At 40.0% G+C, this 23,635-nt stretch overlaps 1 protein-coding gene across 4 annotated transcripts in view; it reads right to left on the reverse strand.

Moving 5' to 3' along the window:
• AFF1 (AF4/FMR2 family member 1) overlaps positions 1–23,635 on the reverse strand; it is a 203,408-nt gene that overhangs the window by 46,919 nt on the left and 132,854 nt on the right. For 3 of the 4 annotated variants that reach the window (XM_035004567.1, XM_035004571.1, XM_035004570.1), the window contains 3 exons: positions 6,900–6,944; positions 1,261–1,347; positions 269–305 (listed from right to left, as the gene is read on the reverse strand). In XM_035004567.1, the coding sequence (XP_034860458.1) occupies positions 269–305; positions 1,261–1,347; positions 6,900–6,944 (169 nt within the window). The remainder of the gene's footprint in view (positions 1–268; positions 306–1,260; positions 1,348–6,899; positions 6,945–23,635) is intronic. The other variant, XM_035004569.1, reaches the window with a different exon arrangement.

Raw genomic sequence — 23,635 nt, forward strand, 5'->3', positions numbered from 1 at the left:
GGCTCAGGTCATGATCCCAGGGTCCTGGGATCGAGTCCCACATCGGGCTCCTTGCTCGGCGGGGAGCCTGCTTCTCCCCCTGCTTGTGTTCTGTCTCTCTGACAAATAAATAAATAAAATCTTTAAAAAACAAAACAAAACAAAAACAAAAAAACAAAATAGGAAGCCCTCATCTGTGCTGGGCTATTTTGCATTGTTTTTTTTTTTTTTATAGTAAAACAACAAAAACCATGCTTTGTTCTCCAATGCAATAATCAGTTCCACCTACTTTGGTTTTGGGTTGCAGAACTGATGTGCTGAGAATCCTAGAAAGAAAAAAAAAAATCTCTAGTTATTATTAAGGTTTATAAATCTAAGGTTGCATCACTGCTATGTCTGATGAACGCTGATAAATCTATTTTTTACATATGTAAAATGGGTTTTAGTTCTTCTATTTATTATTTATTTCTTCTATTCTTTCCTAGAATTTATTTTTCCTTTGGTACTGAGCAAAGATTCATTTATTTTTACAAAGTATAATGTTTGTACCAGGAATAACAAACAACATTAAAAAAAACTATCATGAGAAAATATGTAAAGTATCTAACATGGCAGATTCTGGTCTGGGTAGATATAACCTCTTTTGAAAACAATACCATGCAAAGGAATAGCTATAATATATTAACAGTGTGCATGCATACCAAGCTGGACAGAACACAGATCTGAAGGTGCTATTTCTATACTCTGAAGGTTATCCCAAAGTACAAATAAGCAAAGGAAAATGGCAGGGTTTAAAATACACTGTTCACAAATACTTCAATGGAAATATGCGAGTCAGCAACTGATTCACTTGTTATTAAAACCAGCACTAATGTAGATGATCACAGCAAACTTTAAGAAAATTAGTAGGTATGAGAAAGTCTAAGATTTATGTGTTATGCATATATCTAAATTCCGAACGAGGATTCAGACACCTACGTCACTCACTCTCCCTGTACTTCTGTTTTCCCATGTCTAAGTAAGAAGTCTCAAATGAGAGAATTTACTGAAAAGTCCTGAATGCTTTCATAAGCTACAAAACCCCATACAAAGGTAAGATGTTCTTACCCACATAATTTGGAGAGTGAAGTGTTGAAAACATTATGAAGCACTTCAGAAGCTTAGTGGCAGTTTTAACCGAATCTGCAAAGATTTCAACAGCTAGTGCTAAGTTAATCTATCTCATAGCAATACTTCAGACTTTGCACGGGTGTGGATACACGGCCTGTTGTAAAGAATTACCTTTGTGGGAAAAGGAAACTTGGAGGGCTCGGCTGTACTAGGCGTGTGTATTGCTGTCAAAGGAGGCGGCCATGAATGGGTCATTTCCTGGAAAGAGACATGGAAAGGGAAGAAAAAGTAAATTATAAATAGAACATTTATTGCTACGTAAGTTAACTTTTCAAACTAAACGTAAAGTGGATTGGTGGTAAATAAAAAGTGAAACCTTAGAAGTTATTTATTTTACTTTTTAAAAGACGCCTACTTAACGGGCTGTGTTCAAACGCTGAAGATCTCCCACTCACAAAACAGCATTCAGTTCAGAGAGGAAAAACAAGAATGCAGAACATGAGCGGTCTTCACACTGGAGATCATAAAGCATATTAACAGAGCTTATGTAACTGTGAACACGGAGTTGCAACTCAATGCTTACTTTCTCCCTCAGCTTCTTTATTGCATTTCCTGGAATTATTTAAGTTCAAAGGAAGAAGAACTTTCCTGTTTGACTTAAGCAAACAAGTAATTCAGGTCACTTGTTCCACTTGGGAGAGTTTTAATGGATTTGACCCTCCCCTGATACACACTATTAGTACATACGAACTTTTTTGGGGGGGCGGGGAGGGCCTTAAAAAATTACCTTCCCTTTCCAGTAATACAAGTTTCACTTCTATTCACTATTTTCATGGAGGCAAGATTTCTCTATCTCACAAATTAACATATTTATCTTGACCATGAATTCTTTTTTTTTTCTAAGCACATTCATGACTTATAGTCTGCTTTGCTAAAAAACTGGCGGAAAACAGGTCAGATTAAACGTGTCTAATCACAAATACATGCATGTGTGTGCGCGCACGCACACACACTTTGGTAAAGAGCTAAAATGGCATTGGAGATCATTCATATCAACCCCTCCATTTTTTTTTTTTTTTTTCAGATTTTATTTGTCAGAGAGCAAGAGAAAGAGAGAGAGGGAACACAAGCAGGGGGAGCGGCAGGCAGAGGGAGAAGCAGACTCCCCGCTGAGCAAGGAGTCTGATGTGGGGCTCAATCCCAGAACCCTGAGACCATGACCTGAGCCAAAGGCAGACGCTCAACCATCTGAGCCACCCAGGCGCCCCTCAACGCCTTCATTCTTACAGATGAGAAAACAGGCCCAGAATGACTGGATCAGGCTGATGGCTGAGAACACATAGCGTGGGCCCTTTTGCTTCTCCAGTCTAAGAGCAAGAAGTCCATTCCCAGGTGTGTCAGACTTGCCTGGGAAACTGGCTTAAAGATGGACTGGCAACTCCCTACCAGCAAGCGGGCGACCTCAGACTGCACCGAATTACTTCACTTGTACAATTATAACACTGTACTCTTTTCAAGTGCGGACAACCTCTCCATTACCACAGAAACGCTATCCGATCCTTGAACAACTGGAGATGGATCTCTAGCAGGTATTTCCATCCCCAACCTCTGCACCTTCCCCCTTGCCTTTCCTCATAGCCACTCTCTGGGTTGCTATCACCCCAGGACAGACAGAAATAACCGGGCACAGTGATGAGCAAAGTCCCTGATTCTGGCTTTCTTGAGTAATGTTTGCTAAAGGTGAAGACATGCCCCTGTTCACTGACTAACCCTCTGCTTTGTGCAGCACAAAGGAAGAATCTGTCCTCAAATATGATGGAAAGAGTAACCACTCTGGAGCCAAAGTCCCAGACTGGAATCTGAACTCTGATCCTTACCAGCCCTGGGCAGCCTGAGGTGCCTGAGCCCTCTGAACGGCTGTTCTCAGTGAGAGGTGAACTAAGACCACTTATTTTTCTGAGGATTTGAAATGAGGGTAATTTATGTAGTGTTTAGATATATGGTCATAGAAAGTACTTAAGTTAAAAGCATCACAACTTTTAATTAAGTCCGGTTTTTCAAGAATTTCAATACTGCACCAAAGAGAGCTCCTTGCTGTTTTATTTCTTTTACTGTCCTTTAAGGAATGTGACCATTATACCGCTACAATGTAAAAATGCAATTAATTGAGGTGTTTAAAAGTATCCCCCTCTTTTGTTTTCCAAGAATTTCTTTAGAATCCCAATGGTATCTATGACTTTTAGTCACCAGTTATTCCCAGAAAATGTCCCTTGTACTCACAATGCCTAAGGCTGCCCCAGCTATTAAATTAGGCAGTTGGAAAGTGCATAAACTCTTTCAAGCCCTAGGTTGTTTGCCAACAGTCTGAAAGAATTTATACACTTCCCTAAATGCCTAGCTTACTGGAGGGAGTTAGGCCTTAGGAGAACTGGGGCCATAAGGCAAAGAGGCTGCCCAGAATTGCACTCAAGGCCATGAATTCACTGCCTACCTAAACAATGACTTATCACACCTGCCCAGTCTTGGCTTGTTGGCTTCTAGGCACCAGGGCTGATGTTGCTCCTTGCTCTCCACCTTGCTCATTCTGCTCTAGACACACTGCCTAGCTCTTGGTGCTCTTCTAATACAGCAACCTGTTCCCACCTCAAGGTTTTTTGCATTCTTTCCTCTGTCTAGTCCTCTTCATTTGCCTGCTGTCGGACTCATAGTACTTAGCAGTACCTGACATTTTTATTGTATAATTCTCTTCCTCCTGTAGTCCCCTTTATTTTTTTTATTTTTATTTTTTTAAAGATTTTATTTATTTGACAGAGCACAAGCAGAGGGAGAGAGAGGGAGAAGCAGGCTCCCCACTGAGCAAGGAGCCCGATGTGGGACTTGATCCTAGGACCCTGGGATCATGACCCGGGCCGAAGGCAGCCGCTTAACCGACTGAGCCACCCAGGCGTCCCCTGTAGTCCCCTTTAAAGCAAGAACTCAGTCTTACTCATACGGAATCCCCAGTGCCTAGGAAAGTATTTGAGGCTTAGTGGGTATTTGTTGCATAAATGAATGAGCAAATACTAGTGCTGCCACTCACTGTCACAGCATCCCTACTGGGAGGCTACACTGAGGTCATGTCCACGAGAATTGCACTGACTTCCCCAGGAGGCTGTCCAGGCCATCCCACTGTAAGGACAGAATGTGAGCTGTTTCCATACACCCAGTGAGGACATGAGGGCACAGTGCCCTGTCTGGATCTCATGCACGACCAATTCCTAGTTTCTAGTAGTATCTATCTGCTATCTCCTTACCCCATCAGCCTACAGGAATTATAGGCCACCACCTCCCCTTCATTAAAAACACTTCCACTCTTAATATTTCCACCACAGAACCAAACAGTATCTTCTATGATTGATTTTTTCTATTAGGGAACTATTTACTGCTTCTATTGCCCATCAGAAAGATTTGTGTTAGGATTCCTGGCAATCTTCATAAATTGCTGGTACAAGAGAAAAACAGGAACCATGAGGCAGAGGAAAGTATCTGGATCAGCACCAGAGAGTGGGAGCTAGATCATACCCTAGAGTTCATCTATTAGCCCAGGGCCTTCATTTTACCAACGAGGAAACCGAGGCCCAGGGCACATGATGTAGCTGAAGCTCCAAACACAGGAGAAAAGGGGGCACAGACTCTAAGTCTCCGCTATGCAAAAGCCTGTGCCCCTCCCCAGTCCAGGACATCCTTCTGTTTGCTTTCTATACGATTTCCAAATGAAAATACTCATCCGGTTGCTTGCATTAACCATTCACTTTCATGTATTTCCAGGTAAGGAAGAACCTGTGAAAGTGATGTTGGCTTAGAGGGGAGGGAGTTTATTAAATTAAAATTGCTTGTCTGGTGCTCTAATACCATCGTCCTCATTAAGGGATTCCACAAGTAATATATTAACCCACATCAAAACCTAAGAGTAGCATTTGACATATACAGAAGACAAACTAATCTATATCGCTGCATTTACTTTTGAAATAACTATAAAACAAATCACATACACTTTCAGAGAAAATGCTAAGCCCATATTTTAAAACTAAGTCATTTGTTGTTTTTATGACTCATCACACCAAAGGATTTCAGAAATACCAGAAGGAGAGGATGAAACAAAAGCTTGATCAAGATAACCTGTTTATTATTAAGCTGGTTCATAAAAATTGCTCAATTCTAGCAGTACAAAGCATGTTTCCTTACAGATATTTCTTTCTCAGAAGGTCCTAACCACAAAAGCAGGGGACAAAGAAAACAAAAATGATGGGACTACTTTCCAAACATCTGGCTAGACACTACCTTTGCCAAAAATTTTGCAAGTGAGAAGGTAACCGATATAATTACTGGTTTCAAGGGCACCTGGGTGACGATCGGTTGAGCGTCCGAGGCTCTTAGTTTCAGCTCGGGTAATGATCTCAGGGTCGTGAGATCAAGCCCTGCGCTGGGCTCTGTGCGGAGTCAACACTCTCTCCCTCTCCCTCTGCCCACCCATACCCCCTCCTGATCACTTGCTCTGTCTCTCCCTCTAAAATAAATCTTAAAAAAAAAAAAAAAAAAACTACTGGTTTCAGTACCACCTTACTTTACAATGAAAAATTAAAGGAAAAAATTGGGTAAGCATATATTTTGAGAAGTGAACAGTGAAGATACAAATGAATAGGTACATGTGTCATATATATCTCTACTTCAAAAAAAAAAATCAGAAAACTTATAGTAAAACATAAAGCAAGAATATCATTAAATCCCACACGGAGGAAAGTTAAAAGTCAAAGAAAAGGAATGAGAAACAAATAAAACCCTTAGTTATCACAATTACAGTACTCGGGCATTAAATTTAGCTCTAGATTTCCTGGAAATTAAAGCCAAAATGGGAAATTAAACAGCTTATATAATTCTTCTCTGATAAAAAGAAAGCATGCTGGCTCATGAGGAGAATTTATTCTTTTTTCCTGGAGCTGAATTCTAGGAGGGATTTGTTGTCCTTGCGCAAAAAAACCTTGAACCCACAGATAATGGGTTCAATGATGGATCTGTAGAAGCAGCACAAATGTTCATGGCACCATCTCAAGAAACTAGAGTGAAAAATAACCCTCCAAGGTAGGTTTATAGATGTCCACTTACTTTCTACTGCTTTGTTTTTTTATTCCTTTAAAAATTCATGACCTCACTGAAGATGAGGCCATACATATCAGGTGTCACCTACGAAACACTAAGAGTATAAATCAAGCACTGTTTAACCCCTTAAATACAAAGGACTTTCCTTTCTGAGAAGTGAACAACCCTCGTGGGTCTTTATGAACAACAATCAGAAAAACCTGAGAGAGGTCTTAAAACTCTGGTCCAAATGCCTTGCAGCTTGTAGACTTCATTTTATTTATTTATTTATTTATTTATTTATTTTTTAAGATTTTATTTATTTATTCATGAGAGACAGAGACAGAGAGAGAGAGGCAGAGGGAGAAGCAGGCTCCCAAGGAGCAGGAAGCCCGATGCGGGACTCGATCCCAGGACCCTGAGATCATGACCTGAGCTGAAGGCAGACGCTTAACCATCTGAGCCACCCAGGCGCCCTAGACTTCATTTTAATTAATAGAATCTGTCAGAGAGCTCAGTCAGGCTCTTAAGAGTCCCTCTGTTACTGTTCTGGTTTATTTTGCATTGGAAGGTGTGAGGAGGGGAACGGTTTGAAGGGGTTTGGAATGGCAACCGTTCTTTAAAGTCAAAGTAAATAGATATCCATCTACCTCCTTCAATATTTCTTCAAACGGAGAAACAGTAAATGAACTCACCTTCAGAATCTCTTCAACACAATGAACTTCATTGGAGTAGGTCTGCTGAAAGCGAAAAACAAGAAGGAAAAGCTTAGCACAAGCAAACAACTCGAGTGATGGTTATTAGGGGATGCTGGGATTCACACAGCAACCCTCTTGCAAGGGCAATCACCTCGGGGCCACCTCTTACTGGTTAAGTAGTAGGAGCTTCACATTCTGGAGAAAACAAGGCAAGAGACCAACCTGACTTAATGGGTGGGGAAAGGGTTCTGCTGGAGACAACAGGAGGACAATTTGGATCCTCGGGTCAAAGTTTCCAAAGGAAAATGTGTATCTTAAAGAAAATCAGTAAATGAGTGAATCTAGGGGATTAACAGACATAACGAAAGTGGAGGCAGAAAGAGAGAAAACCGGGGTCACAGCTTGCGGCTTCATAGCAACATCTATCCAGCCAGCCAAGGAAAATGAACACAGAGATGGAAATCATCTGGACACCTCAGTGAGCCCACAGTAAAGAGGCTAACATCGAATCAAGGACAGATTAGATTTTGGGGGTAATAATCTAGCCGGCCAAAGACTGTCTTTAAAGTCATGACATTCACTCTAATGTCTCTACCCCTCCGTCAAGTGAGCATTTTCACAGTATGTAAGCACATGTATATACATGCACATGTACACACGAACATACACGGGAGATTTCCTCGTGTCTTGGATGAAAGATCTACTGTTTATACCTCTTCCCGATTCCCAGCTAAACAAACGACGGCTGTTACCGCTAGTATAACTACCACAGTGTCTAGGAAATGCCATTTTACAGTCTTCATATTTTTAAGTGCAAAGAAAATGGAGAAGTTAAAAAAAAAAAAAAAAACACCACTTTTCCTTAACTGGAGACATGAAACAAATCCCATGACCTCATGATTTTCACCGGAAAAGCAACTTTTTGCTTTGTGTCAATTCAGAGCCAAGTGCCCTGGGCAAGTTCTGTACAACACGCATCCGTCCTGTTACTGCCACTGCTGTGTGCCTAACGCTCTGGTCTTCCCAGTCCCGCAGGTCCAATACCTGCCTCACAGCTGGAGAGGACATGAAAGGGTTCTTTTCCTGGCTCTCATTTCTAATCTGAGTGTAATTTAATACAGCACTGGTTGCCAATTCCTGATCTAGGATTCATTAACCCACCATTTCAGTTTAAGGATGAAGGAAAAGGAAAGAAAAGAGCACACAACATTCACACTGTCGTGGAATCAAATCAAATGGACAGGTCAATGTTCAAATGTAATTTAACCTGCCTGGGTCTGGTTTTAAAACATGTAAATTTCACGGAAACAATTTTGTTGAAATTTCTGCAGTTTCCTATTTTTGAGGAAGTTAGAAGGTAGAACCAAAGAATCAAGGGTTATCACTTTTACCTGCATCCTATCAGATCTGCCTTTAGGCATTCTGCATGTCACTAACTACATTTCCTTACCTGCTTTTTGTTTTTCAAAACCACTAAGAGATGCCTAAAAACTGGACCAAACCCTAATAACCAAACATTTTAGTACAAATGTCAGAAACAGAACTGAATGCTGTTTTGACCTGAGGATAAAATGTAAGAATATTCTATGGTTTCAATTTTTCACATGCATCATCAGGAAAAATAACAATTATAAGCTGAAGGTGAATCAATACAACAGAGCATATAGCATATTACTACCGACTCCGGTCAAACAGTCCCCTCATCCCCCATCTGTTCCTGGAATGAGAATGGGAATCTGATTAACATGTTTGGGAATCAATGAAATAGTGAAGCACGTTGGAATGAGAGAGAAAAAGATTTGCCCACCGCTTCCAACAGAATGAGATGAGAAAGCTACGACTTTAGGACGCTAAAAGACTTTCCAATCTTCGTAATTATTCAAGGAGTCAACACTTAGCCAAGATGCTTCATGTCACTAAAAGATTCTTTTTTTCTAAAGCTTTGTTACATGAGATGAAGCAGAACTGAAGAAATTTTTCTATAGCTCAGTATTAATATCTGGGTAAGATAAATATTGCTAACTAGTCAACATTTAACCCATTTAAAATTGTAAATAAGGTCTTAGGTTCAAGCATTAATTTGTTTAATTTACTGTGAATTTTCTTATTAGGTCCACTATGAGAGTGGGAATATTTCAACAGAGTGCAGGGATTCCATTCCAAATACATGAGGATATTATCATATTTAAAGACCTCCAAACAGCACTGTTTATAATGGTAAATTACTGGAAATAATCAAATGCCCAAAAATAGGAGTCTGGCTAAACACCTTCACAGTACATCCACACAGCAGTATGCTACAGAAAATTAAAATAATAATGTAAATGTATGGGCTTCCATGGAAAGATACTCAAAATATTTTCAACTTTTTCTTTAGAAATAATTTTATACTTACAGAAAAATTACGAAAATAGAAAAAAATTCCCACAAACCCTTCACCCAGATTCCCCAAATGTCGGCATTCTACCACATTTGTTTTTTATTTTTCTCCCCCACCCATCTACACTGAACTCTTTAAGAGTAAGTTAGAGTTGGGGAGCCTGGGTGGCTCAGTCGTTAAGCATCTGCCTTCGTCTCAGGTCATGATCCCAGGGTCCAGGGATCAAGCCCCACATCGGGCTCCCTGCTCGGCGGGAAGCCTACTTCTCCCTCTCCCACTCCCCCTGCTTATGTTCCCTCTCTCAGTGTTGCTCTCTGTCAAATAAAATCTTTAAAAAAAAAAAAAAAAAGAAAAAAAGAGTAAGTTAGAGTTAATGCCCCTTTACCTTTTACCTATTTACCCTATACCTCTGTGAGTACCAAGACATATTTTTAAAACTATATTTAACAGAGGGGAAGTTCCAAGATAGTCTGTATAAAATGAGCCCATTTTATGTTCCATCTACCTGAGATTCAGATCTCTACTCTTCTTCCGACCCAAATTAGAGACTCTTAAACTAGAGTATAGGTATTTCAAATGTGTCTGCAGAGAAAGATCTGTAAGGACAGGCTCCCTTGTTTAATAAAATACAGTCTGGCACCTTCAAGTCTGCCACTGGAAGGAGACCTTCCAAAAAGGGAGGGGAAGTTCAACAAACCATTATGGCCTAATCCCTTCCTTAAAATCTACTTTGGCCACAGGCTCTCCAGCTGAGTTGTGCCACTCCTGCCTCAAAGAAGCCAGGCGTCTTGGAACAAACCCTGCAGCCCAAGAGGAAAAGTAAACAGCCTCTCTAAAGCACAGCCTCGTTAAGGCTGAAGATCTTCAGGTAAGACTGCCACAAAGAATAAGAAGTGACAAAAAAGCAACAACAAGGAAAACGTGTGCTAGCCGCACGAATCAGGAAGTTCTACTTTGCAGGTCCTTCCTCGTCCAGCTCCCGCTTCCATGGTGTAGACAGTGACTTCAGCACTTAAAACCACAAATCCCACTGCCCTCTCTCATATTCAACAGCTAGGCTCCTAGGAGGTGCTCTTCCCTCCTGCCCACTGGTGGCTACCTCACAAATCTGATGTTCTGTGTGTAGACTGACCTCGTTTCCCTACTAGGGTATGGCCTTAACACAGGAACCATAATTCTATTCAATTAAAAATAAAATGATAGCAGCTACTTACTGAATACATATTGTACCTGACATGGCATTAACTGCTTTACATACTACTATTTCCTCTACTTGATACCATCTATTGTAAGATGCAACACCAGTAGCTTAGCGGGCGGGGGTGGAGAGACTACACTAAATGTCCCCATCGACTGTAGATACAGCCCTCCATTACAGAAACTTAAAAATGAAATACCACGGTTAACATTACATTCAACTGTGAAGAGCTGAAAGCTTTTCCTCTAAGATCAGGAACAAGATGAGGATGTCCACTCTTGCCACTTTTATTCAACACAGTAATTGGAAGTCGTAGCCACAGCAATCAGACAAGAAATAAAAGGCATCCAAATTGGAAAAAAAGTAAAACTGTCCTTATTTGCAGATGACATACTATATATAGAAAACTCTAAAGACTTCACCAAAAAACTATTAGAATAAATGTATTCAGTAAAGGTTCAGGATATAAAATTAATATACATAAATCTGCTGCATTTCTATATACTAATAACTATCAGAAAGAGAAATTAAGAAAACAACCCCATTTACACTCACACCCAAAAACAAACCCAAACAAAACACCTAGGAATAAATTTAACCACAGTAAAAGACCAGTACTCTGAAAACTGTAAGACACTGGTAAAAGAAACTGAAGACAACACAAGTATATAAAAAGATATATCATGCTCATAGACTAGAATATTGTTAAAATGTCCATACTACCCAAAAATAAAACATGCATACTACCCAAAACAATCTACAGATTCAGTGCTGTCTCTATCAAAACACCAATGGCATTTTTCACAGAACTAGAACAAATAGTACCAGAATTTGTATAGAACCAAAATAGACCCTGAATAACCAAAGCAACCTTGAGAAAGAACAAAGCTGAAGGTATCACACTCCCTGATCTCAAACTATACTACAAAGCTATAGTAAGCCAAACAATATGGTACTGTCACAAAAACAGACACATAGATCAAGAGACCAGAATAGAATCCAGAAATATAAAACCATGCTTGTACAGTCAATTAATCTTCAACAAAGGAAACAAGACTATACAATGGGAAAAAGTCTCTTAAATGGTGCTGGGGAAACTGGACAGCTACATGCAAAAGAATGTAACTGCATCACCTTCTTACATCATACACAAAAATAAACTCAAAATGGGTTAGAGACCGGAAACCATAAAACTCCTAAAAAAAAAAAAACACATGCAGTAATCTCTTGGACATCCGTGTAAGCAATATTTTTTTGGATCTGTCTGCTCAGGCAAGAACAAAAGTAAAGATAAATAAATGGGACCACACCAAACTAAAAAGCTTTTGCACAGTAAGGGAAACTATCAACAAAACGAAAAGGCAACCTACTGAATGGGAGAAGAGGTTATTTGCAAATGACATAGCCAACAAGGGGTTAATACCAAAATACACAAAGAACTCACAACTACTATCCAGAAAACAACCCAATTAAAAAATGGGCAGAGAACTTGAATAGCATTTTTCCAAAGAAGACATACAGATGGCTGACACATGAAAAGATGCTCCCTACCACCTCACACCTATCAGAATGGCTAGTATCAAAAAGACAAGAAATAACAAGTGTTGGTGAAGATGTGGAGAAAAGGGAACTTTCGTGCACTGTTGGTGGGAATGCAAAATGGTGTGGGTGCTATGAAAACAGTATGGAGGTTCCCCCCAAAAATTAAAAACAGAAATAGCATACAATGCAGCAATTCCACTTCTGGGTATTTATCCAAAGAAAACAAAAACAGGAGCACCCCTTCGTTTACTGCAGCATTATTTACAATAGCCAAGATATGGAAACAGCCTAAGTATCCACGGATAGATGAATGGATAAAGATGTGGTATAAATATGCAATGGAGTATTACTCAGCCACAGAAAAACATAATCTTGCCATGTGCCACAACATGGATGGACCTAGAGGGTATTATGCAAAGTGAAAGAAGTCAGAGGAAGACAAATAATGTATGATTCTACCTATATGTGGAATCTAAAAAACAAAACAAAACAGAAATAGACTCATAGATACAAAGAGCAATTTGGTTGCCAGAGGGAAGGGGGATGGGGGGGTGGCTAAAGGAAAGGGATTAAGAGCTACAGACTTCCAGTTATAAAGTAAGACACAGGATGAAATGTACAGCATAGGGAATATAGTTAATAACAGGTAACAACTTTGTATAGTGACAGATGGTAGCTAGATTTATTGTGGTGATCACTCCATAATGTATATAAAGGTTGAATCACTATGTTGTACAACTGAAATATAATATTGTATGTCAATTATACTTTGGCAACAACAAAATAAATCTGAGGGAATTCTGTATAATGCTCCAATTCTCCTGTCAACCTCTATGGTAGGAGTCACACAATGCTCTGGAGTGACTGAGCCTGGGTTCATAATAGTGTTAAAACTACCTTTCCAAACACCTCAACCTCCAAGCAAGAGACAAACATTTTAGCATTTTAAGGAGGGGATGTGACTCCAATTGTCCTTAAGAACAATGTTTTGCCTGTTTGTGCAAAGGAGCACTTTGGTATTCAGATTTAAGCACCTCTTAGTACTTGAGGTGCATCAGACCGGAAAAGGCAGCCACGCTAGCCTCAGTCTGATTTCTCACTCCTCTTGGAATGACACTGTGTAATCATAAGGAAATGCCCTGATACCAAAATAAAATATGTTCGTGAATGTCTTCTAAGCCTGACACAGTTTGTTTTAATAAGCTAAAGAGAGCTGGACGGAAGAACTCTACCTCACCGCTGAGACCAGGAGCCCCTCGCAACCCTGTGTCTCAAGTCTCTCAAGTTTCAACAGAGCAGCACTTTTGTAACGAGGCTGTTCTCAAAAAGCCTTAGTTATCACTAACCAGGAACTGCAGGGCACAAAGGCAGCATGCGGAGGAAGGAAGCCAGAAGATCTTGGATTCTAGCTCTGGCCCTGCTGAGGACTGGCTCTTCAATTCTGCAGGAGATTCAACTTCTTTGGGACTACTTCCTCATGGTGATAAAGGGATATTAGCAGTCCTAACCAATACACATCTGCTGGAATGCTTTCAAGGCTCAGAACTCACAACATGAAAATAAATATCCAGATTTTAGCTTCAGAGATGTCCTAAACACCGTAGTTTGTCCGAATTATAAGTCAAGGTCTTAAGTAACAGACTACTGGAAATAAACATACTGGGGACAAAAGGGAAATTGCTTTGCACAGTTTCCTCCTTAAAAACATCAGGACTACTCTTCGAAACTATTTTTCACCTGACTAGCAAAACAAAAAATAGACGATACTGTGTCCATAAGATAGATATGAGGAAACAGGCACTCCGCTACCCTGGTTGGTGGGAGGGTAACGGGTCACAACGTCTGAAGACACCAATTAGGCAACAGCCCCCAAATTCTAATTTCCCGTACTCTGACACAGCAATGTGACTTCTAGCACCAACTTCTACGTGTACACACAGACATGTGTACAAAGTTATTCACTTCAGCCTAGTTTGCAAATAGTTAAGATATTGGGAACAATCTAAATGCCCTTCTAGGGATAACTGGCTAAGAAAACTGTGGTACGTGCCCCTTACAGAGAAATACTATGTATGTGGAGTTACTAATGATGCATGAAACAGCACTAGGAACATGGCTGAGAAGAAGCCTGTCACATCAGTTGCTTCCAGAGGGAGAATTAGGTGGTGGGGTGGGGGAGCAGTGGGAAGATTTTCCATGTACATATTTTTATCCTTTAAATTCTGAATCACAAAATACATTATCTATTCATAAATAAAAACATTAGGCTGAGATTTTTTAAAATAGGGATAAAAATTTTTACTCAAAGTACATTCAAATGTCTTCTGCCACATTTGTCTTTACTATTAGTCTTCCACTAAGTGTCATTCCTTCTCCCAAACACACACCTATGGGCCTCTATTCCCAGCTTCTTCCTCGCTGCTCTGGGCTTGCCCCAGCTAACACTCAGCGCACCGAGCTGCTCGCGGATTTGCGGTCAGCCTTCCATCATAGACTGCGAGGTGTTTCTGTGGAAGCCCGGGACTACTGTTAAGGCCTTGAAAGGGGGGCACTGTTTGGGTTTGCTTTTTTAAAATCAGTCATACTTAAATACTGAGAAGCCACATATGAAATACACAAAACCTCACCCGATTGCTGTGAGGAAGAAGTAAGACAATACACGTTAAAGCTAATGCCATATAAATAAATGCAGACATTTATCATGAAGATGCCACAATCAGCATTTCCAAGAGAGAGATTAGAGAAGGAAACCAAAAGGCCTGCCTGAGCAAGGTTTTGACACAAAATTAATTTTATTCTGTGAATACACAGTAAATTACCTCAACAGTGAGGCTATTACAAGAACATGCTCATACTACTTGGGTGTGCCTACTTAGGCTGAGAAAGGTATAAAGGTGCTAGGAATATTACTACTTCAGAAGCATCATGCCCTTTGGGCAACTATCTAAATGTCTACACTTCCACACCTGGTATCTTGGAAGAATTTTTAAGATCCCTAGACAGATTTACAGGCACACTTAGAGGACAAATATTTTTAAAAAGGAAGCTATAGATTGGGATGCCTCAGTTGTTAAGCGTCTGCCTTTGGCTCAGGTCATGATCCCAGGGTCCTGGGATCAAGTCCCGTATTGGGCTCCCTGCTCATCAGGGAGCCTGCTTCTCCCTCTCCCTCTACTTGTGAGCTCGCTCTCTCTCTCTCTCACTCTGTCAAATAAATAAATAAAATCTTTAAAAAAAAAAAAAGGAAAGCTATAGATTGTTAATATGGGAGGAGGAATAATGAGCTAGGAGACAGAACAGGGCACTTTTTTTTTTTTTTTTAAAGATTTTATTCATTTATTTGACAGAGAGAGAGAGAACAAGTAGGCAGAGAGGCAGGCAGAGGGAGAGGGAGAAGCAGGCTTCCCGCTGAGCGGGGAGCCCGATGCGGGGCTCGATCCCAGGACCCCGGGATCATGACCTGAGCCGAAGGCAGCGGCTTAACTGACTGAGCCACCCAGGCGCTCCAAGAATAGGGCACTCTTAACAGTATAATAGTATTATGTAAATTGCAAACCAATTTTAACTGTTAAATTCTAAAATTAAACACCCTCCCATTTCTCCCCAAAGATTTTCAAATAAAGGAAAGGTTTTGAATAGCTTTTAAAATGTGATATGCTCGGGAGCGCCTGGGTGGCTCAGTCGTTAAGCGTCTGCCTTCGGCGCAGGTCATGGTCCCAGGGTCCTGGGATCGAGCCCCGCATCAGGCTCCCTGCTCGGCGGGAAGCCTGCTTCTCCCTCTCCCATCCCCCTGCTTGTGTTCCCTCTCTCGCTGTCTCTCTCTCTGTCAAATAAATAAAATCTTAAAAAAAAAAAAATGTGATATGCTCTAATATGTAGCAAAGAATCACATTTCCTTAGAATCCTTTTTTTAATGCCAAACTGTCCACCACACATGAAGGCTACCACAATTAATGTTATGCCAATTGCAGAAATCTCTATCTATAGCTCTCCAAATAAATTCTTCAAGGAAAGAAGGAAAGAGATTGATAAAGGACAAGATTTTAAATGATAAGGGATCTATAGGTCACCTACAGTTATCATCCAACAAAAATTTATTGTGGAAAGACCATGCTTTCTACTCGTGTTGGAGGATCTAGAAAGAGTGGTCGTGTCGAAAGAGGGGTGTCACAAACACTGGCAGACCTTTTCTGGAAGTCTTCTTATCCTTGACTCTCTACCCACCTTCAACTCCGAAAGATAGTCCTTGGTGTTTTCATTTGCTTTCCGCAGGCTTGTTTCCTATTTGGTGGGATCTGGGATTTATTCATCTCTGTGACTCCCAGGACCTCAGCATAATTCTGGACTAACACAGATGTACAAGTAGTATTTGTGAAATGAATGTGATTTTGTCATTTCACGGCATCTCTGACAAAATTCAGAAACAGCTTACCAAAGAGTATGGAGTATTTTATGGTGAATTCTCTTTTTCCTATATATTAGAAGCAATATGTTTGTTCACATTTGTAACATTCCAGATATCTTCACAGAAATCCTGGGCGCCTGGATGGCTCATTCGTTAAGCGTCTGCCTTCAGCTCAGGTCATGATCCCAGGGTCCTGGAATCGAGCTCCGCATTGGGCTCCCTGCTCAGTGGGAAACCTGCTTCTCCCTCTCCCACTCCCCCCACTGCTTGTGTTCCCTCTCTCGCTCTCTGTCAAAAAAATAAATAAAATCTTAAAAAAAAAAAAAACGATTATAACAAAATTCCATCACCACCACCAACCCCATCAGATGCTTTTCACCCAAGGAGTAGTGTCATGAGTGCAATTTGGGGATGTGAATCTCCCAGAGCAAAGTATGAGATATGAGAGTAACAGGAGATCATGACTGGTGGGACAGGAGGTACTTCAGGCATGCTTGGGTACTTCAGGTCATGGGTTGGGGTAAGGAAAGGCATGTGTCTTCTTGATATAGGACATCAAGAAATACTCCAGGGATAAACACGGAAGAAGAATGCTGGAAGCTTGGAAGATGGGGTGGCACCCCAATTCACTTATTAAACAAGAGCTAATATTCCTGATTTTTAAAAAATTTACCTTTAGGTAAACTGCTTTATTATAGGCAAATTATTATTTCCTTGTCTTTCATGAACTAAAACAAAACTAAAAATGAAAAGAACCCTAAATATTATTACTGAAACTTATAAAACCTCACAAGAAGTATTTTGAACTTTTAAAGATCAATACGAATAGTTTATCATTCCTTTCCACTTTCATTTTACCTAAAGTAATTTGCTTTAGTGTCATTAAGATAATTTATTTTTCTAAAATGTGTAAATTTTAGAAAAGCTCATAATTTGTATTAACTGAACTACTTAAAATAGTCTGGAAATTCTGTTTAGATCTCTATTAAAACAAAGTCTCTTTTCATTATAGAACCTAGGATTTAGTTCTTAAGATTTGGTTTAAATAAAAATATGGACAGTGAGTAGCCTTCTCCACATACATAATTGTTAAAACTTACTTCATCTAAATGTACAAATGAATATGAGGGGAGTACTAAAAGTGTTGGTTTCATTTATTTTATTACTATTATTTTCCTAAGATCACCTGAGTGTGTACATTTTAATGCATTTGCAAGGCTTTTGTAGAGCCACATGTAATAGCTCCTATTTTTTATTTATTTATTTTTTAAAGATTTTATTTATTTATTTGACAGAGAGAGACACAGCGAGAGAGGAAACACAAGCAGGGGGAGTGGGAGAGGGAGAAGCAGGCTTCCTGTGAAGCAGGGAGCCCGATGTGGGGCTCGATCCCAGGACCCTGGGATCACGACGTGAGCCGAAGGCAGACGCTTAACGACTGAGCCACCCAGGCGCCCCAACAGTTATTTAATAAAAAAAAATACTATTTATGTTTGTGCATTATATACAGAAATGTCTTCAGTAGATATTATTTATGATGATGTCAACTAGTTTTCTTGGTGTAAAAGTTAAGAGGCAGGGGGTCTACCTGAGATAGGTTTAAACTGACTTAAAAACAAAGTACCTGGATGAAAAACAAGTGTAAAAAACTTATCATTGTTTGATAGTACTTATGTCTTGGGGCACCTGGGTGGCTCAGTTGGTTAAGCAACTGCCTTCAGCTCAGGTCATGATCCTGGAGTCCCCGGATCGAGTCCCGCATCGGACTCCCTGCTTAGCCGGGAGTCTGCTTCTTCCTCTGATCCTCCGCCTCTCATGCTCTCTGTCTCCCATTCTCTCAGATAAATAAATAAAAAATCTTAAAAAAAAAAAAAAAAAAGTACTTATGTCTTATCTCGGTTATTCACCAACTTTCTAACTTTTGCCTGTGAACCACTACCATTCACCATTTAATAAGGTATCAGAGGGCGCCTGGGTGGCTCAGTTGGTTGAGCGACTGCCTTCGGCTCAGGTCATGATCCTGGAGTCCCGGGATCGAGTCCCGCATCGGGCTCCCTGCTCGGCAGGGAGTCTGCTTCTCCCTCTCCCGCTCCCCCTCTTGTGCTCTTTCTCTCTCTCACTCTCTCTCTCAAATAAATAAATAAAATCTTAAAAAAAAAAAAAGGTATCAGAAATCCCCAATGCTCTTAAGACTTGAAAACACTGCACCTTTGATGAAAGATCACATGCGACCCCATGAAGCCCATTGTGGGCATAGCAACCATGAATGATTTAGTAAGACTGGCTAAAAAGGCACTGCTTTAAAAAAAAAAAAAAAAAAAAAAAAAAAGGAAGGAAGGAAAGAAAGAAAGAAGCATCTCAAAGAACAAGTCTAGACAGATACTGGTTCTGTTCCAGTGATAATAAACTGACAAGTTCTTTGAAACGGACCAAACTATATGGTCTATTCCTTCCACAAGCAATTGTATTCACTAAAACAATCTTAACAGTTTTTTCTAAGAGAGATTTAATTTTTACTTTTGAGTGGTTACATTAATTTGCAAAGCATGAACAGTCTTTCAATTAAAATATATCACTGTAGGGAGGGTGTTACACTGTAGTGTGATGGTGTTTTATGACCATGCTGACTCCCATCCCCACCCCTGCTTCTCTCTCCTGTGTGTGCGCGAGCACGCTCTCTCTCTCTCTCTCTCTCACACACACACACACACACACACACACAAGTGCTCTCTCACAAATCATATTAACTGATGGTTTTGAATCTAAAACAACACTACTAAATTACTTTGTCAACCACGACCGGATTTATAGATACATAAACCTGTATTACTGCTCCTCCTTTGAGTGTATGTGTCTATCAAACTTAAGTGGCAAACAATGTTCAGGAACCATGTCTAATTCTATGTTACACAGGGGTGACTGGACTTTTTTTTTCATAGCTGAGCAAAAGTGAGGACTAGAGAGGCACCAGAAAAAAACTTCCCATCGGTTTCTGGATTAGGTTGAAAGGAACTGAAGTCATATGAATAAGATAAGCCATTTAATCCATGCTTTGTCTGAAAGAACATAAAGATTTTATCTTGGGTTTATTCCAAGAGTAATCTCAACAGTCCCCTCTGGGCTAGGTGTTGGTTGTCTGTCTCCTGGCATGATGACTTTGTAAAAAACAAAAAACAGAACACAGTGGAAAAAAAAAGGAAAGAAAATTACTGAAGCAGGCATATATGCTCTGAGGAAGCAATTTGAGCTTCAAACTACCTTGGGGATTACTGATACTATAATAAACAGAGGAGAGAAGGAAAATAAAGATGGCCTTGCCCGTTATATCTAATTTACTAATAAGTAAATCCCACCCCCCCTTTCTTGGGGCTTTAATGTTAGGTAACGAACAACCAGGTTACTTGCCAGGGTCTAGAAAAAGGACCAAAGATCATTCTGGGAAAGTACAATTCATATAAGATTGTAACATTATGAATGGTTACAAATCACTTATTTAATTCTATCATCAAAGAGCACCTATATTTAAGAGACAATTTTGCTTTTCTATAATCTATTAAGAACCAGATTCAGGGGGGATTGGGGGATGGGTTAGCCTGGTGATGGGTATTAAAGAGGGCACGTATTGAATGGAGCCCTGGGTGTTTCACGCAAACAATGAATCATGGAACACTACATCAAAAACTAATGATGTAATGTATGGTGACTAACATAATAAAATTAAAAAAAAATTTTTTTTTAAAAGGCAAAAAAAAAAGAACCAGATTCAGTCATTCTTTTTTAGGAAAAACAAAGTTTACTAATTCCACTGACTCTCTGATAAACTTAATAATCTTTTCCTTTTCCTGCATTATCTTTGTATGTAAATTTGGTCTGAAAGTTTAGACAAATTGCATCAAGCTTCCAGTAAAGCTCATCTCATAAAGTGATTTACTGTGCTGGTCAAAGTGAAAAAGTTTAATAACAGTGTTTTGAACAAATACTTAGTCACTCAACAAGCGCTAGTATTTTTTTTTTACTATATAAATGCAAGGGGCAGAATAAATATATATAAAAATTTTATTCTTGCAGGGCGCCTGGGTGGTTCAGTTGGTTGAGCATCTGACTCTTGATTTCAGCTCAGGTCACCATCTCTGGGTGGTCAGATAGAGGCCCATGTCAGGCTTCACACTGAGCGTAGAGCCTGCTTGGCATTCTCTCTCTCCTTCTCCCTCTGCCCCTCCCCCAGCACATGCTGTGGCTCTCTCAAAAAAATAAAATAAATTTTATTATTGCATATATCTTAAATAGGTATTTCATATGTGCCAAGGGAAAACATTCTTTGCTTGTAAAAGAAATGTACTCTAATACCTGCTAATTTTTTTTTAAGATTTTATTTACTTATTTGAGAGAGAGAGAGCATGCATGAGTGGCAAAGGAGCAGGAACTGTAGAATTAGCACTGTATTTTTAAAAATTCCTGAATGGATTATAAGTAGTTGTTATTAATTCAGTATTTCACATTTGTAACACATAAGAATGGTTGTTCCATTTGAAAACAACATTATTAATGTCATCAGAAAGGATGTAAAAACCATGTTCATTTGCATGAAGCGTACTTTGAAATGTAACCTTATTTTTTTTTAAAGATTTTATTTATTTATTTGACAGAGAAAGACACAGCGAGAGAGAGAACACAAGCAGGGGGAGTGGGAGAAGGAGAAGCAGGCTTCCTGCTGAGCAGAGAGCCCGATGCGGGGCTCGATCCCACGACCCTGAGATCACGACCTGAGCTGAAATCAAGAGTTGGATGTCTAACCAACTAAGCCACCCAGGCACCCCTAATACCTGCTGAATTTAAAGCATTTTAATGGGCCGCCTGGGTGGCTCAGTCCGTTAAGTGTCTGTCTTCAATTCAGGACATGATCTCAGGGTCCTGGGATTGAGCCCCATGTCTGGCTCCCTGCTCAGCAGGGAGTCTGCTTCTCCCTCTGCCCCCCGTGCTGTCTGTCTCTCTCTCAAATAAATAAAACCTTAAAAAAAAAAAAAAAAAGAACTGCCTTTAAAAAAATAATAAAGCATTTTAAGCATTCAGACTATGTATGATCACAATCCTAAAAGTTGCAGCAGCAAACAGCTTATGCCCATTTTGAACACATGAAACAGTAACCCTCTCCTCACAACTTTCCCCATCTCAGTATTTTCCGCTCTCAGTCTCCTCACTCTTCTCATCCCCTCAACACTGACACACCTGCCGTGAAGTTTTAAAAGTACTCCTGACTTTAACCCAGAGCCCTTGACCCAAGACTCCAACTATTTAAGTGTTTTAAAGCAAGGGTAACTCAACCCCATCTGTCACAACTCACAATATTCTTGCATTTACTGTTGTTCCCTGTTTTCCTAGAATACAAAATCTAGGTGCCAGAAGAGAGATTGTGAAAAATAGTGGTAACTATTTGCTAACAGTACTAGTTGCTAACAGTAGCAACAAAACCAGCTCCTTTTTGAAAACTGTCTTTAAGAGAAAGGAGGGTCAAATCAGCAGAAGTAAATTACATCTCAGTTGTACATAAATCCAACTGTGGTCCTCCTGACTATTCTTACACCTGGCACAGGGCCTGCTGGGAAGATGCTCTTAAAGCCCAGGTCACTTTTTTACTGACATCATAATCACAGTGCCAGTTTGGGGGATGCGGATGGGAAGGGGCACACGCTATTTAAAAAGTCCTTTCAGTTTAAAGTTCTCTAACTGGTATACAGCCGAGTCATCTGTAAAAATAAGCAGTATTATTTATACTGCCACAATACTGCTGTCTACCAAGTAACATTAAATGAACCTGAGGAGTTTTAGACGGGCTCCAGAGCAGGCGAGTCTTATCTGTTGTATTATCTCTTTTAGCAAAACTTTTAAGAGGCATCTCAATGTCAAATGCTGTTTCCTTAATAAAATTCTCTCAAAAGCTTTTTGTAGGACAAAATAAGCCAGTTTCTTCTGGACTTAATTAGAATGAGTTCATTAAAAAACAAACAAACATTATTTGTGAGGGACTTAAGTCACTTGAAAACTCTATTACTTCCTAAATCTGGAGCTAATAGGTCCTCCAACTCATTTTAGGACATAGTTCTTACTTTTAAAAAGTCCCAAGGTAGGGGTGCCTGGGTGGCTTAGTTGGTTAAGCATCTGCCTTCGGCTCAGGTCATGATCCCAGGGTCCTGGGATCCAGCCCCATATGGGGTTCCCTGCTCAGCGAGGAGCCTGCTTCTCCCTCTCCCTCTGCAGGCTGCTCCGCCTACTTGTGTTCTCTGTCAAAAAATAAATCTTAGGGCACCTGGGTGGCTCAGTTGGTTAAGCGGCTGCCTTCGGCTCAGGTCATGATCCTGGAGTCCCAGGATCGAGTCCCGCATCGGGCTCCCTGCTCAGCAGGGGGTCTGCTTCTCCCTCTGACCCTCCCCCCTCTCATGCTCTCTCTATCTCATTCTCTCTCAAATAAATAAAATATTTAAAAAAATTTAAAAAAAATAATAAATCTTAAAAAAAAAAAAAAAAGCCCAAAGGTATATCCTGAATTCAAATCAATCAACGAAGAGTTCACACTATAATAACTTGAGGGTTCTCCCTCCTTTCTCATTATTTGTGCCCATTTTCTCTGCTCTCTTGTTGTTGACACAAGATTCACTACTGCTTAACCTTAAAGTAAACAAATTGTATCTTCTGAGGGGGGGGAATGAAAACACTGTCATCTTCTCTAACTAGCCTTTCATCACAGAAATTTACATTCCACATAGATACAGGCTATGTGACCAGGAACTATGCTGAATAAATTAGTAAGAACCAAATAACTATAAGAATATTAATATTTGTCTCCTACACTTGCCTGTACCAAAGCAAAATTACTTCAAAATATTCTTTTACCACTGAAAATCAATTATTACTTATAAGTCAAAATTTGGGTAGGAGCCCCACAGTCATTTGACTCAAATTCTATTTGCTGAAAACAAAAGCAAAGCAATAAAAGCGGGGGGGGGGGGGGGGAGGAAGGGAAGGAGAGAGAGGGAGAGAAAGAGGTAAGGGAGGGAAAGCAGAGATTGGGAGTGTATATACGTGTATAAACACACATACATAAGCTTTTAAGCTGCCAATATATTCCATTTGTACCTTTACTTTAGAAAGACAAAAGAAACCATCAGTATTTGCCAAGAGATCCAGAAGTTCAAGACCAGAGCTTGAAAGAT

The sequence above is a fragment of the Mirounga leonina genome, unplaced genomic scaffold (assembly GCF_011800145.1).
Source record: "Mirounga leonina isolate KUSES-001 unplaced genomic scaffold, KU_Mleo_1.0 Mir_129, whole genome shotgun sequence".
Lineage (NCBI taxonomy): Eukaryota > Metazoa > Chordata > Mammalia > Carnivora > Phocidae > Mirounga > Mirounga leonina.